Here is a 16,963-nt window from a genome sequence, read left to right on the forward strand (position 1 = left end):
TTGCCGAGTCCTGCTTCTGTTGTTGGAGGCTGACAAGGGCAGGTCAGTCCTGTATAAAATGCAGGTGGTTTTCTAGGTTCCTGAGTTCCTGAGCAGGTGGATGGCCATAGAGTGTGTGTGTGTGTGTGTGTGTGTGTGTGTGTGTGTCTGTGGGGGTCAGACCCATTATGGTTCCTATTTTTCTACTTGCTGTCACCCTGCAGAGAAGCTTCTGGAAGTGCGTCCTGGGAATGTTGAGGGCCTGTAAGTGGCTGAGCTGGCATCCAAGCCATCCTCACTGGGATGAAGAAAATCTCCCATAGGTGGGTGTGGGTTAGGGGGATATGGCTTGTATTGGGCCCCAGTGTTGAGAGGACAGAGGACCAGCACTTGCCAGGAAAGCCTTTATTCCCATCGAGGGGACCCGCATAGCCTCTGCGGTTAGCTCTCCTCTGGGACGTTGAGTTTCTCCTTCACCCCGCAGGCCACCACGGCGAAAAAGAACTCGGGGAAGAAGGTGCGGATGTACATGGCGGCCTTGGGGATGGGGTTGGCCATGAAGACCTCTTGTTTCTTCCGTCTCACGGTGCGCATCACCTCCTCCGCTACGTCCACAGGGTGTACCCCGTAGGTCAGCTTCCTGAAAAAGACTGAAAAGCCCCCAGTAGGGGCAGGGGTTACGGCCCCTGATGCCCAAAGAGAGGGAAGCGTGGGCTGGGCCTGGGGTCGTGGGCTCCCCGACCAGCTCCGCCCTCTGCTGGTTGTGAGGCCCTGGGGGGGCCGACTCTTGACCCCCTGAGCCTCAGCTTCTTCATCCATAAAGTGGGCATAGTTTCCTGCCCTATTAACTTTTCAGGGTGGTTATGAGTCATTGCAGGGACGAGAAAGAGCTTAATTGAGAAAGAAGGTACCAGGGACGCCTGGGTGGCTCAGTCGGTTGAGCATCCGACTTCCATCAGGTCATGATCTCACGGTTTGTGGGTTCCAGCCCCTCGTGGGGCTCTGTGCTGACAGCTAGGAGCCTGGAGCCTGCTTCCGATTCTGTGTCTCCCTTGCTCTCTGCCCCTCCCCCACTTGCATTCTGTCTCTCTCTGTCTCTCAAAAATAAATAAACATTAACACAAATTTAAGAAGAAAGAAGGCACCAGATGAATTAAAGAGCTGTTGTTGACAACTGTTGCAAAGCCATGCTTATCAAGAACCTCCTGGGACCGTTTGCCCACATCTTGGTTCATCTTGATTCCCTAATGTAGACAGAGCCTTGGGCAGGACGTAGCAGCTCTCTGTTTAGAGCATTCTAGAATAGCAGTAATAATACGGTATGTTTACAGAGCGCTTGCTTTGTGCTGGTTGCTGTTGTAAACCATTTATGGGCCTTCAGTCCTCCCAGTGCCTCCGCAAGGCAGGTATTACCACGGTCCTCAATTTCATAAAATTTTTTTTTAATTTTACATTTATTTATTTTTGAGAGACAGAGTGAGACAGAGCACAAATGGGGGAGGGGCATAGAGAGAGGGGGAGACACAGAATCCAAAGCAGGCTCCGGGCTCTGAGTTGTCAGCACAGAGCCCGACGCGGGGCTCGAACCCACAAACCGCGAGATCATGACCCGAGGCGAAGTCGGACGCTTAACCGACTGAGCCACCCAGGTGCTCCTACAATCCTCAGTTTCTTAAAGGGAAAGCTGAGGCACAGAGATCAAGGGACCCGCGTGCGTTTGAACACTGAATGCACACCAGGCACAAGCTTCAAGTGTAGGCAATCTGCTGCCAGACTCTCAGCCTCTACTCTGTGCAGCCTCCTAGGAAAAGGGGGGGGGCAGGGGGGTAGCAAGTTCTTAAAGGCCAAATCTGGCTCTTCCACAAGGGAAACTGAGGCCCAGAGACAGACAGTCATGTATGCGAGGTCACAGAGCTGTGTGAGTGCCAAAGCCTAGCTGGGACTTGGTCTGCTGGTTGTGGGTTAGGATTCTTTCCACCTGGTGCCTCGGGACTGAAATTTGGGGTTCCCCTCCCTGCTGTTAGCTGGGTGCAGGTCCCCACCACCTCTAGTCTCAGACTTCAGGAGCAGCCACTCCCCTGCAGGCCCGGTGAAACCCGGCTGCCCCAGAGCACCCCCTCCCCCCACCGCCCCGTCCAGATGCCCTCCCAGACCCCAGCTTCCCCCTGAAAGCTCACATTTCCACATGGAGGCTTCCCAGTTTCCTTGGCCTGGGTCAATGTGGTATGACCGGACGAAAGTGGGGCTCACCGTGCTGACGACTACGTCGTATTCTTCCACTTCGGCTCGGAGGCAGTCAAAGAAGCCTAGAGCCGCGTGCTTGGAGGCGGCATCTGGAAGAGAGACCGGGCAGGGGCGGGTGGGGGGGAGCAGCCCTGCTCCCCAGCAGGAGCAGTGGAGACAGAGGCCTGCGTGCACAATCCTAGAGGTCAGCTGGAAGGGGCCTCCGCCGTGGCCTCACCCTGCCCCTCCCTTCGTAGATGAGGACAGACAGACCCGGTGAAACGGCGGACAGAGGCAGAGCTGGAATCGAGTCAGACGCTAAACCGATTAAGCCCACCCAGGTGTCCCAGTTTTCTTATCTTTAAGATGGGGATAATATCACCCTTGGCAAGTTGTTGTGACGGTCCAGGCACGAGTTCCCATTCCTTCCCAGTAAGGCTGGCACCGAGTGATTTCTCCAGGGTCCCAGGACCAGCTGGAGGTCTCAATGAGCCCGAAGCACAAGTCTCCCCTCCCACTTCCTGGCCTTTTCCTCCGAGGTCCTGTCCATCTGAGCCACTCACCAGATTCACTCCAAATGGTCGGGCCAAATGCTTGGGCTAACAAGAACCTTTCCAGGAATTCCAAAAAGAGTGGAGAAGACGCTCCTTAAAGCCTTGGGGAGTCAGAGCCCCATCTGGGGTATGATAAACCCCAACTTCCCATTTCGGGGGTGTCACCTGGAGGCTGAAACAGGCCGGGGGTGGGTGTACTGGGATCTCTGCCATCATGCTGATACCTACGGGATGCATGGTCCCCAGATGGCCCTTGCAAGCCACCGGCCCCCTCACCGTGCAGGGGGAAGAATGCAGGGGCCCTGGGCGGGTGGGGGTGAGGGGAATGGGGCAAGGGAAAGTCGCGCTTGGTCTGCACTGGGCTCCGCCAACTATTGCCTCGAGCAGGTGGGCCCCGTGGCGCCAGATCTATTATCGTTCAGGGAGCTGGAAATCCCGATTTTGACGGAAATGTCCTCGTATTCAAATAATTAAATACTGACCAGTTCTGCACCTAATTCCAACACAGGGGCTCTGGCCCACAGCACCAAGTCTCCGACACCAGCTGGGGCTCCTACGACCTAATTCTGACACTGTCTACCTGGAGATAAAGTCAGATCCCTCAGGGTAAGGGTTCTGTCCCATGACTGTCCCCTGTCCCCACTCAATTCAGACCAAGCATGAGTCCTGATGGTCACCTGCGCTTCTGACGGAGTGGCTGGAGATGGAAGCGTTCCGACGATCCCCTCCTCAAGACAGATTAACTTGTTAGAGCAGCTCGTAGAACTCAGAGAAATGTTTTGCTTAGTAGATCACGGGTTTATTATAAAAGGACATAACTCGGGGCACCTGGGTGGCTCAGTCGGTTAGGCGTCCGACTCTTGATTTTGGCTCAGGTCATGATCTCACAGTTCGTGAGTTTGAGCCCCGCATGGGGCTCTGAGCTGACGGCACGGAGCCTGCTTAGGATTCTCCCTCCCTCTCTCTCTGCCCCTCCCTGTCTCTCTCTCTCTCTCTCTCTCTCTCTCTCTCTCTCTCTCTCTCTCTCTCTCTCTCAAAAATAAATAAATAAACTAAAAAAAAAAAAAAAAGACCTAACTCAGAACGGCCAGATGGAAGAGGTGTAGTGGGTGAGGTGTGTGGGAATGGGTTCAGAGGTTCACACCCTCTCTGGGTGCACCCCTCTCCCCGACTCCCCACGAGCTCTCCAACCTCGGAGCTCTCCAAAGCCGACCTTCTGGAATTTTATGGAGGCTTTGTTATAGGCACAATTGATTAAACCATGGGCCTTTGGTGCTAGAAAAATCCCCTGATCCTCTCTGCTCCTCAGCGGTAGGGGTAGACTGGAAGCTCCCACCCCCTGATCACCTGGTTGGTGCCCCTGGCCAGCAGCGCCCCCATCTTTAGGTGGTGTCCAAAAGTCACTTCATTAATGTAACAAGAGACACTGACCACTCATCACGTAGGGAATTCAAGGGTTTTTAAAGCTCTGTGCCAGAAATGGGATGAAGACCAAATATATATTTCTTATTATAAACCATCATATCACAACACTACATCGCTAATTAGAAAGAGGTTTGCCAGCATGCTGGCCAAAACCAAATGCCGTGGGGCTCCCGGGCTGCCCTTCCCTGGTTCATAAAATGAATTTCCATACATCTGCTCGTTTGACCTCGTCTGGACCTGGGTGAGACTTGGTCTCCCTAATGGAATCTACTGAACGAAGAGAGACAGAGGCTATTTTCCCCACTTAATGATGAGAGAAGAGCCCCATCAGGACTCCCCTCGTGGTTCACAGTCACTCCAACTCTGTCTGCATGGAAAGCTCATCATCGCCATTGGGACAGTTCATGCCAAAACCACAGCGAGATGCCACTTCATGCCACTAGCGTGGCTAGAATCAAACAGATGGATAATAGCAAGAGTTGTGATGGATTTAAGCAATTGTGATGGATTTTAGTATATCGAGATATACTCAAAACCACCGAATTGTATACTTCAAATGGGAGAACTATATGGTCTGTAAGCTCTATGTCAATAGAGCTGTTACTTCCAAAGAAGGGTTATCAGCTTGCTGTTCATTCACTGACTTGTCAATTCCTCCGATCATTCAACAAGGAAGCTTCTCCTTGGGTGGGGCCCCGGGCGAGGAGCTGGAGGCAGAGGCAGGCTGGGTTATCTCCGCTGCGCTTCTGGGCTGAGCCTCAGAGCCCCATCTCCCTACCCAGTGCTGTGGCATCAGGGATGCTACATTTCCTGTGGGTGTGGAAGGAGACCCACCACAGTCAGATGACCCCAGTCATGGTCAGATCTGGAGGAAGGAGAGAACTCGGGGCCTGCCCAGGGTGGCCCCTCTGTAGTTTGTGACATTTATGTGGGAAACTCTGCACCCCTCCATTCCTCCGCTGCAGAGAAGCTGGACATCAGAGAGCTGATGGGGGATGGGGGGTGGGGGTGGAGAGCCTCATTAGACTGCCCCACCCTCAATGCCATGTTTCAGAAATGCTCCAGAAAAACCCATGCACTGGCCCCATGTTTTGGGTTGGTGGCCAAAGGGTCTGTCCCAATACTGCAAATGTCATGTCCCTGCTGTCTGTGTCCCCAGCACCTGGCTTTAGGGCCTTGATTGCTGTTTGTTGAACGAATGAAGGCATAGATCAAGGTTAGTGAAAAGTCATCCGGTTCCTGGGAATAACATGCGTGGAGAGTTCACAAATCCGAGGAATAGTGGTGATGTTTATCAGTGGGTTGGAAAGAAAGGAAAATGAGGGACATGGCCAAAACAGCTGTGTGTGAAGCAAACTCCATTCTTCTCTCCCTCCTGGGCCCACAGGTAGACAAGTGCTTCCCAGCATCCCTGGCAGCTGGGTGTTAAGTGTGCACCTGAGTTCTCGCCAGCAGGATGTGAGCGGAGATGTTTGCTAGCTCCTGGCCTGGGGCTGTAGACCCTGGGCATGGCTCCCCAAGGCTCTCTGGCTTCTTCTCACAGCCAGAACCCAGACAAGGTGGGCACCAGCTTTGGCCATGTGGGAGATGATGGCAAAGCAGTGATCTGGCGCAACTCGGGGTCCCTGAGTAACAGTGAGGAGCCCGCTGTCCTGGGCTTAATCTAACTAGAACAGATGGGAAAAGAAAACTCTACTGGGGGGGATATTATGAGCTGAATTGTGTCCCCCACCACTCCCAGCTCATATGTGGGAAGTCCTAACCCTGGTGTCTCAGAATGGGACTGGGTTTGAAGATAACAGTGATTTACTTTAAATGAGGCCATCAGGACGGGTCCTCATCCGATCCAACTGGTGTCCTCAAAGAAGGGGAAATTTGGACACACAGAGAAGGACCCAAGGGATGTACAGAAGAGAAGCCATGTGAAGGGAGAAGGCGGCTGTCCACAACCCAAGGAGAGGGGCCTCGGGAGAAGCCAAACCCACCGACACCTTGACACTGGACCTCAGCCTCCAGAACCGTGTTGTAGAAGCCCCTCGGTCTGTGGTGTTTCGTCACGGCAGCCGGAGGAGGCTCAGACAGGAGACCCACCCGATTTTCTTTCCTCCCTTCCGCCCTCTGCCCACCAGCCATTTACTGGGTTCTTATTTTGTGCGGGACGCTGTGGGCCATAGAGAAATGTATGCATCCTGCCCTCCAGCATCCTACCGCAAGGGAGGCGGACATCCCCCAGCTGGATCCCATGAATATATGCTGAGAAGTCCCCCTCTTCCCTGGACTTTTTAAAGGACACCTGCCTTTGGAATTTTCTCTTTACCTCTCCTTGGATTCCGCGCCTTTCACTTTCCCCTCCCTCCTCCCTCAGAACCTTCCGCCCTTTTCCCCTTGTGTGATATGCGCCCTTCTCAGTTGTAACCTTTCCTGTCCTTACAGAGGAAGGGTCACTTGAGCTGGGGCCATGTGCCCCTGCCAGGAGGGGGCCCTTCGTCCGGCCTTGATTGTGTTCAGCCGGGGCATGACCTGACCACCTGTGGGATGTGAACTTCTGGGGGAGAGGGACCCAGTCACCTGCAAGCCATAGGTGCTCGAAAATAGGAACCGAAGGCATAAAAGAAAAGCCAATAGACCATTTCACATCCGGACACTTCCCTCCCCCACCCCCGCCTTATAACCGCATGCCTAGTGCGGGACATGACATCTGTGGTCTATGAAGACACATAACATATGGCCAAACGTTTTTGTCGTAGCAACTTACAAGCTGTACGGAATGGGATTCCAAGCTTCCCTTGGATGTTATTCACTAACACGATCTGGCCTGTCCTCCGGGTGATCATGTCGGGGAGCAGGGCTAGAAAGCACAGGACAGAGTCACGGTTACGCATCAGAAACCAAGGCAGGCAGCAGTGGGGAGACCCCTTCCCCAGACCCCTTTCATCACGCAGGACCCCACTACCTCCCCGGTCATTCGATTACCCCAAGACACAGGTGGACAGGAGCAAGCACATCCCCTCTCCCGTGTTTCCCAAGAGTGGGCTTGGCTCAACTGGTGATTGCGATTGATGGGTGGTTTTCCGTGACCCACCCATGTGCGTGAAGGGACACGGATCTCAGTGGTGAGAAAGGTCATAGGTCATCCTATTTCAACCCAAGTCTTGCCTTCAGCAGGAAGGCTCATATTGGTCCTAATGTGTCTTCAACACCTCTCTTGCAGGTGCAAATCTTTCAACAAAGAAAGGACAGGCTTCAGCCCTGTGTCTTGGGAGAACCTACCACTGTGTTCTATTTTCAGGGTTCTCCTATTTTTTTTATTTTTTTTAAATGTTTTTTGTTTATTTTTGGGGGAGAGAGAGAGAGAGAGAGAGACAGAGAGAGACAGAGTGCACGCGGGGGAGGGGCTGAGAGAGAGAGGGAGACACAGACTCTGAAGAGGCTCCAGGCTCCGAGCTGTCAGCACAGAGCCCAATGCAGGGCTCGAACTCACGAACCGTGAGATCATGACCTGAGCCGGAGCCAGATGCTTAACCAACTGAGCCACCCAGGCGCCCCAGGGTTCTCCTATTTATTGAGAGAGAAAATGGTTTTTAATTTATGGTGATATTATGAAGACTTCCCCTGAAAAGAACTGATTTGAAAATGCAGAACTTTAGAGAATGAAATAAATAATAGTTACAGGTGGAATGGGGATATGGCAAAAAAAAAAAAAAATCAAGAGACTCAACTTTCAGAATGGCCATTGACATCAAGCCCTTGCATGCCTCAGACGGGTAAACTGAGGCCCAGAGCTAGTGACTGGACTTCAGGTCTGTAAGCAAGTGAGAGGCCCAGCCAGGAAGATACACCAGCCCTGGATTTCCCCTTCCACTGTCTGCATCCTTCACTTCGATGCCAGTGAACCCTGAACTCTCAGAAGCACGGTGTGTCCACAGGGGCTGGACTTGAGCAAACCATTATCTCTGGGGCATCATTTCAGAAGCTCTGGAAAGTCATCTTTCTGCTTCAGATAAGTTTCCTTTCATCTATCCTAGTGCCCCAGTCCCCGTGATCATGGGCACTGGGGCCATGGAGGAGGCAGTTCTGAGATCACGCTTCCTCAGCCAGGGAACCCCACATGCTAAATTCAGAAAGTCTCCACTCATACATCCTCCCTTTTGGGATTCTGCTTTGAAAAACTTTGGTGGGGGGATGGGGGGGCCGAGGCTTGTTACTTCAACTCTTGGCTCTATTACGTGTCATCTCCAGCCCCAAACCCCCAGGATCCAGACCTGCATTTGACCTTTGGCTGTGAGATATCTCCACACAGGAGCTGCCATTTTGCCCTCAAAAGTGTTTCTGTTCTCCCTGTTTCTGCAAAGGGATTGACACCACATTGGGTCTCTTGTAGTTTGGGATAAACCTTTCTCTTCTATATTTCTGAGGACAGAATCTCTACCCTTGACCAACTGTCATGGGTAGGGACAGATCAAGGGCAAGAGTGATATATGAAAATATATGCGAAGCATGAAGACAGTGGTCCAGTGATGTGGGAGGAGATTGGTGGGAGAGCCGTGGACAAAAGTAAGAAGAAAGGGGATGAAGGGAGAGCTTAGACGGGGAGGGGGTTTCCCACAGAGGGAGGTTGGAATATACTAGTAAGATACTTCCCAAATCCCTTTTCTTTTATCAACTTATCGTCAGAATGCTGAAAGCTTTCACCAAATTGGTAGGAGTTTTTCTGAGGGGGCTGGAGATTCCATCCACAGTTGGGTGACCGTCCGTCTGGCTATGTGACAGAGCCCTCCCTAGCAGCCGGTGGCCCCGAAATCTGCAGGAAGGTCAAACTCACGACACCTTTGGTCAGTGTGATGGGTCCAAAGTAATTGGCATCCATGATCTTCTTGTCGAGCTCCAGAGAAATCTTATGGGCAGGCCCCTTCACCTTCATGCTGGCATTGTTGATGAGGATGTCCACACAGCCATAGCAGTCAAGGATCTCTTTGGCCACATCTGGGACACAGCTGACGTCCGAGAGGTCCAAGAGGACCAGCTTTGGGGTGAATGTCTGCTGAACCAATGAAAGAGTCAAGGCATGTGTGGGAATACCTTGGGGGCCCCCGCCCCCCTTTTGAAATTCAGAGCTCATGGAATGACCACAGGGGGAAAAAAATGAGGAGGAAAAAGCAGGCATGGCTCTGGGAGGAAGGAAGCTGATAGAGATTCCATTCTTGGGTAGCAGAGTCCAGAGGTGCAAATATGCAGTCATCAGTCTGAACTTTTGGCCAAGGGGACAGAACTGATGAACCCAAATGAATACCACCCTTTACAGAGGAGGCCGTGCATGGATTCCAGTGGTGACATCCTTATAACATCTTATGAGTTCCTTTTTGCAAACGGCTTGTCAAGCTCACTTACGAACCAAGGAGAATTTACCATAGTGCTTTTGGAGCTACATTTCGTTTTTGACCCAAGTCTTACACACAATAGTTTTGGAGCACCATCTGTGTGCCAGACCTACACACTCACTGCCATCAAGACTCTCATGGTCTAGGGGCACCTGGGTGGCTCAGTCGGTTAAGCGTCCGACTTCGGCTCGGGTCGTGATCTCGCGGTTTGGGAGTTCGAGCCCCGCGTCGGGCTCTGTGCTGACAGCTCAGAGCCTGGAGTCTGCTTGGGATTCTGTGTCTCCTTCTCTCTCTGACACTCTCCTGCTTGTACTGTCTCTCTTTCTCTCTCAAAAATAAACATTAAAAAAAAAAAGACTCTCGTGCTGGAGAGCAGGGAACAGGTTGGAAAATTGATGACACCTTGTGATAGATGTGACCCCGATCCCTGTGTTTGACAAACATTAGTCCTGAAGAGAGGGTTCCTTGGTCAAATTTGTTTGGGAAACACAGACTATTTATTATATGTTGTTCTTGGGGATACACAATGCACGGTAGCATATAAAAGGTTCTGAAAAGTCCTGCAGTAAAGAAACCGTCACTGGGTATTTTCCACACAATTGATGTCAGTACCTCTTTTTAAATCAACACCTGGTAACATCCCCCAAAACAGAACTGGAATGCTGTGTTGTCCAGTGTGTTCCATCCCAAATGCCAGGCTTCCTTCTGAATTATTTTTGTTTTTTTCCAAAAAGTAATTCAATATCAAGGGCAAAAAAAAAAAAAACCCAAAAAATCCAAAGAAACAAAAAACAAAGACAAAAACAAACAAACAAAAAAAGCCCACAAAACAAAACAAAAAAACCCACAAACCATGAAGACAGCACTGAAGGCAGTGCTCCAGAAACACTTTGAAAACCACAGCCTCCTGGAAAGCGTTTACCTCCCGGTGGCTTCTTAGAAGGTGACTTCACTTCCCTGATTTCTTTGACAGAAATATCATTTGAGGTATTATTTCCCTTTTTAAAGATTTTATGTTTTTAATGTTTATTTTTGAGAGAGATGGAGCGCAAGCAGGGGAGGGGCAGAGAGAGAGGGAGACACAGAATCCGAAACAGGCTCCGGGCTCCCAGCTGTCAGCACAGAGCCCGACACGGGGCTTGAACTCACGGACTGCCAGATCATGACCTGAGCCAAAGTCGGATGCTTCACTGACTGAGCCACCCAGGCACCCCTAAAGATTTTATTTTTAAGTAATCTCTACACCCAACATGGGGCTCGAGTTCAGAACCCCGAGATCAGGAGTCCCACGCTTCGCAGACTGAGCAAGCCGGGCGCCCCCAAGATTTTATTTAGAAAAATCAGCCCTAAGAGTTTATAATCACTCCCACACGGGTGTCATGCTCTAGCTTCTGGGTCCTCGTGGACTCTGGCTTAAATATAACAGGGGGTGGGGAGGGTGAGCAAATCCTTGGCAAGAATGGTCAAGACGAGTGGCAGACAACCTGTGTCAAGGTTAGTGAGACCGCTGCCTCCCAAAGCAATCACCAAATTTCACCCACCTGGTCAAAGAGCTGCTAAAAACAACAACAACAATAACAACAACAAAAAACAGTGAAGGTTAAGGGTGCTCAAGGGCATCCCCAAGCCAGCTGCTAGAAGCCCTTACCTTGCTGGGGTCAGCCACGCTGATCAGGGCATCATACAGGGTCTCTAGCCTCTCCCAGTTCTTCCCACACAGCACCAGCCTCGCCCCACCAGCGTGGAACACCCGAGCACACTCTGTGGGGAAGAAGGAAAGAGGGCAGGGCGCACTGTGTGGATGGAGCCACTGATGATGAGCGTCTCTCTTACGAATTCAGGATTTCAAAGGATTCCAAAGTCCGTGGGCCATTGAAATCCTTTGGAGGTCATTTCATTCAACTTCCTCCCAGGGCTGGAATTTTTTATCTTCCCTTTCCGGCCTCAGCATGGTTACCTCCCGTGAAGGGGAGCTTGGAGTGGAGTGAAATAGCCTGTCCTTTGTGGGATGGTTCTGATTAGGAGAAGATTGTTCCCTAAGCTGGACAGAAAGGTGACCCTATCCACCTACCCCCCCCCCCCAGGATCAAAGCCCTTGACCGATCTTAATCTAAAGATATTGGAAAGGCTCCTGCGTGGGTCTCCCAGAAGCAGAAGCAGAGACAGGGACTCAGGCAGCCAGAAGTGCCCATCAGAGAAAAATCCATTGGGGAGTAAGGTCTCAGGTAAAGCATAGTCTTGGCTGGATCCGAGGAAAGTTCTGGAGGGTACACCCCACTGCTGAGCTGTCCCACCTGGAGGCAAGGGGCCGGCCTTTTATACGCTCGTGTCTACTCAGTGTGCTGATCGAGCTTCCCTCCAGGGCTGGGTGCAGAGGGCATGGAAGGCCCCGGGGAGGCAGAGGCCAAGTGTGTGAGCCGGGCAGCCAACACTCACAGAGCCTGGCCACGTACAGGGACCTGGGAAGGGCATCGCCAAACACCCACTAGCGGTGCTCAGTACCTCTTATCGCCCTATTTTACACCACACAGCGGTGAGCCTGGACCGAGCGAGCATGACAGGATACCTGGGCGCCCCGGGTGCCCACGGGAGACTGGCTTCTGGAATGCAGCGGCTCCAAGCGGTTTCGGGGTTGCGTGCGGGTGCAGAGAAGGGGGCCGGCCGGGGTTTGATCGGCGGGCACGTGGGCAGGGGGATTGTGGTATTGGAGGAGGACAGCTGCGGTGCTGGACCCTTCAGTCTCAGCGGGAGAGACGCACGGACGCAGGACAGATGGAGGTCCCAGTGAGGTCTAGAAACAGGTGTGCTGGGTGTGGCGGAGAGCGGGCAAGGGGGAGGGGGAGGAGGTGGGAAGTTCTGACTGGTGGAAACCTGAATCAAGAAATAACTGTGTGGACAATGTCACCTTGAGTTGTTGGGACCATGGGGAAGGGTCCGTCTCTCCCCCACGCGTGGGGCAGCCACGATGGCCGTGTTTTGCAAACCTGAGAGGTGACATTTAGTGAGTAGAAATGATTCACCCACAGTCCCACAGCAGGTAAGCGGTGAAGCCAGGGACATGCCTGGGGCGGGGCAGGGGGGCGCCCTGTTCTCCACCTCTTGTCCCACCTCCCAGAAAGGAGCATGTGGCCGGGGGGAGGGTTCTGTCGCCCACTCACACTCTACATCTACAAGCTGAGCACGGGGGCAGGTGAGGGGCCTGTGACCTTGACCTCCTTGGGAGAGGCGGCCAGGGGCCCTCACTATCACCCACCCACTCTCCTCCAAGGGAACCTCGCCTCTCGCAGGTGCGCCCGGGGAGGCTGCAGCCCAGGGATGCATTCATCACTGCGGAACAGCGAGCCCGAAGGCATCCTTCCAAACAAGTCATTTCTGCCAACGCAGGTGCTGCTATGCTCAGGCGCTCTTGCTTTGATTCTGGATCAGCTCAGCTCAGCACAACGTTTCTCCAGGCTTTTCCTTTTTCACGCAGCAAATATGAGCCACACCTTTCCTTCCACATCTCCTTGACTCTAAGGTGCCACCGGGCGGAGATGCTTTCTGATTTCAGGGAGATGAAAATGCCAAAGGGTGGCCTGTGACTGTTGGAACGGGCTGTCGACCGACGGGCAAGCAGGCTCAGTTTCGGAAGCGTTTGGGGCGCGCCTCAGAGATGCTGAAACACAGACAGGGCGCCGAGCTCTTCGAGGCACAGAGAGTGTGAGGATTTCGAGAGTCCTTCTTGCCAAAGACACAAGGGGTACAAAGTGACCCATGGGGTGCCTGGGTGGCTCAGTCAGACTCTTGATTTCAGCTCAGGTCATGATCTCACAGTTTGTGGCTTCAAGCCCTGCATCAGACTCTGTGATGACAGCACAGAGCCTGCTTGGGATTCTCTCTCTCTCTCCCTCTCTGTCCCTCCACCACCCATGCTCTCTTTTACTCTCTCAAAAATAAGTAAACATTAAAAAACGCACACACACAAAGTGACCCGATTCCCAGCTTGGCTGAGTCGTGTGGGGGTTTGGGGCAGGTTCACATGTCCTGATCTTCGTCCGATTTCCCTGGTCCACAGCGTGGCGCTGGGTCCTTGCAACTCTCCGGGGCTACCTGCCGGGCTTGGTCGGGTTCCAGGGGATCGAGGCTGTGCTGTGGGCCTCGTAAAGCCTGCACTGTCCGCTCAGGGCCCGTCACATTTTTGTTGCCTCGGACCTGAAGAGCAGAGCAGTCCGAACCCATAACCGCTGCGGTCAGCTGCGTGTTATTTGAGGCCACGCACACCCAGCTTCTCGGGTTACTTCTGAATTTTTCTTCCAGCTTTGCATTTCTTTCCAGGGCGGGTCCGTTAAGACACAGCACAAGAGGACACCGATGTTAGGGCAGAGACTAGATCAAATTCCTCTGAAAATGCCATTCCCTAAGTTGAACACAGGGTCACTATAACCCGAATGAGACTCAAAAAAAAAAAAAAACCGAAAAACAAATTAAAAAGACAACTGAAACAGGTACCTCTCGGAGGATACAGGACTGAACATCCTTCTCAACCAACCAGCGGAGTCTGATCGACGTTTCGTGGGACTCTCCTCCCAACCACGGCAGAACGCACACCGTTTTCAAACACCCACGTATTGTTCACGGAGATGGGCCGTGTCTTGGGTGGTAAAGCACACCTCAACAAATTTAAAAGAATCGAAATCATACAAAATATGTTCTCTGATGATGTTGGAATCTAGTCCGAAATCAATAAGACAAATCTACGACAACATACTCGTATCCAAATGAGTGCTTTCCCGTAAGGTGGTTCCTTTTTTTTTTTTTTTTTTAAATTTTTTCCAACGTTTTATTTATTTTTGAGAGACAGCATGAGCCAGGGGATGGGCAGAGAGAGAGAGAGGGAGACACAGAACCTGAAGCAGACTCCAGGCTCTGAGCTGTCAGCACAGAGCCCAACACGGGCCTCAAACCCATGAACTGCGAGATCATGACCTGAGCCGAAGTCAGACGCTTAACCAACTGAGCCACCCAGGCGCCCCAAGATGGCCACTTTTAAAGGCGGTTATTAAACTTATTTTTTTTTTTGAGTGCTTATTATACACCAAGCTTTGATCTAGGTGCTGGGACACTGGGGTTAGGAACACACACAGGTTCCACCATACGGGAGCTTGGGTCTGGCCGATCAGCTGAGAAAGACACGTGTAGGGCACAGCGTGAGGAGTGTGGGAATAGCGGGGTGTTCATATGAGGAGCCATGGGAGCCGAGACGCTGGTTCCTCGGGGAGCACCCAAGAAGAAAGAGCAGGGAGCAAGGAAGGCTTCCTGATGAAGGGATCTCTTGTTGGCGGCCGGCCTGATGCTATGCGGACATATTCTGCTTGAAGGACAGGTTTGCCCCAACGCGGACTCTGACTGTCTCTAGGTGAGTGTTTCTGTTCCATTTCCCCAGGGCAACAACTGGTCCCCATCATCTTGTATCTGATCTCGTTGACAAATGTGTGCTCTGACCTGTCCCTGTAGAACCTGGAGCTTGTATCCCTCCTCCGTTTTGACCATGGAGTCTAATGCAGCAAAATGTTCTCCTCGGGAATTGCTTCTGGGCCCCATGGAGGGCCAGTTTACCCGCCTCATGCTTGGTTTATTTATTTTTTTTAATGTTTACTTATTTTTGAGAGATATGGATCGTGAGCAGGGGAGGGGCAGAGAAAGAGGAGGACAGAGGATCCGAAGCAGGCTCCAGGCTCCGAGCTGTCAGCACAGAGCCCAATACGGGGTTCAAACCCACGAAGCAAGAGACCATGACTAGGGCTGAAGTCGGACGCTTAACTGACTGAGCCACCCAGGCGCCCCCCGTGCTTTGTTTTTTATGTCACATGGTGAGCCTGGGGCAATCACCCCCTGGAACAGAACCCATCTTCAAAGTAGGGACAGTGTTCATCTCAATACCCAGCACATAATGGACTCCTTGGATACCTGTTGAGTGACTTAATGAATGTTTGTCAATGTGGGTTCTATGCTTGATTAAAAACAACACAAACAACAGCAAAAACGATGCCCAAGTTATCCCAAACGCGGCTACACAAACATTGCTAGGAGTGATAGGGTCAGAGTCTTACAAACCTAAGGACAACTTATTACCCTCATGTCACAGATGCCACCAGCAGAAAAGCACCCTGAGACCGTCTAAATCAGGGGTCACAAACCTAACTGCCTTCAAGGCCAGGAGGTAATATGGTTGAGGTCATCAGCCTGACTGCGATACAACGGGGATCGGTGGGGTGTGTACCACATTGGGCACACTCTGCCTGAATTTGCTCATCGTTATGACCGTCACGGTCACCTGACGGCTTCTACGTGCTTTCCAGCGAGAAATTCATTCATTCCTCCCAACAACCCTGTGAGGTAGACATTACCAGTGTCCTCGCTTTCCTGGATGAGAAATCCAAAGCAGAGAAGTGCAATCACCAGCTAGTAGGTGACAGAGCCTGGAACTTCACCCAGCACCCAAGTCTGGGCTCATAGTTGATATGCCGCCCCATCCAAGGGCTTTGCATTTCAAATTTTCTGGAAGCCCATGAGCACAAAAACAAGTGACATCTGCTGATCAGTTTTGGCCCTGAGGCTGTGAGTTTGCAACCCAGCTCTCCCAGGCTGTGAGTTTGCAACCAACCCAGCTCTCCCGATCCCCTTGTTTCTCGGGCACAGGGAGCTATAGCCCCCAAAAGAAAAGACACTCGCTGGTTAGCCACGGACCGTGGGAGAGGACACAGCCTCGATTTCCCCCGCCCCCCGCCTAGCAGATGGCCACACGCCATCCTGCCACCTCTCGTCCTTCACGTCAGGAGTGGGTGCAGTGGGGACAGAGCTGGCTTACCCTTGCCCAGTCCTGAGATGGCATCGGTGAGCACCACCACTTTGTTCTGCACGGCTGACTTTGACCACAGCCGGGACACCTCTTGGTAGATGAAGAGAAGGCCACTGATTCCCAGGAGCAGCAGAGGCAGGATAAACACAGCTGTGACTCCCATCTTGTTCTGGGGGCAGTGGGGGGGCAGGGAAAGGACTTGGCTTTGCAAAGAGACTCTGATGAGACCCCTGGGAGCAGGGAGGCGGCCCAAGGCTACAGGGTGCACTCGCCATGCACCCACGTGTCTTCTCCAGGGAGCCGGGCTCTGTGCAAGCTCCCGGAGGGCTCCTTCCGAGCTAAACACCCAAGCGACCATGTTAATCCCCAAACGCTCAATGAATAGGAAATTACTCACGGTGTGTCCAAAAGCAAACGGAATCCGGGGCCTGCCCTCCCAAAGGTTAGTTACAAATTTAATTAAAATGGGTCTGCATTTTTGAAAGGAAATCCTTGTGTTAAGGCCACTTGCTTGGGCCCTAATGACTATTTATAGCTCTCAGCACACTGAAGGGCTTTTCAGGGTA

General features: G+C 52.2%; 1 protein-coding gene across 2 annotated transcripts; it reads right to left on the reverse strand.

The window, feature by feature from the left end:
• Nucleotides 1-369: 369 nt before the first annotated feature.
• On the reverse strand, nt 370-16,945 carry DHRS7C (dehydrogenase/reductase 7C). 2 transcript variants are annotated; one of them, XM_003996208.5, is made up of 7 exons: nt 16,795-16,945; nt 16,407-16,566; nt 11,208-11,320; nt 9,009-9,222; nt 6,937-7,029; nt 2,157-2,312; nt 370-629 (listed from the first exon to the last, which is right to left on the reverse strand). In XM_003996208.5, the coding sequence occupies exons 2-7, from the start codon at nt 16,558-16,560 to the stop codon at nt 421-423; spliced, it is 939 nt and encodes a 312-aa protein (XP_003996257.2). In that variant the 5' UTR covers nt 16,561-16,566; nt 16,795-16,945; the 3' UTR covers nt 370-420. The 2 variants fall into 2 exon arrangements, with proteins under 2 accessions (XP_003996257.2, XP_006939848.2); XM_006939786.4 differs by having other exon boundaries at nt 9,009-9,219; nt 16,795-16,944.
• Nucleotides 16,946-16,963: the final 18 nt, after the last annotated feature.

Source organism: Felis catus, chromosome E1 (genome assembly GCF_018350175.1).
Source record: "Felis catus isolate Fca126 chromosome E1, F.catus_Fca126_mat1.0, whole genome shotgun sequence".
NCBI lineage: Eukaryota > Metazoa > Chordata > Mammalia > Carnivora > Felidae > Felis > Felis catus.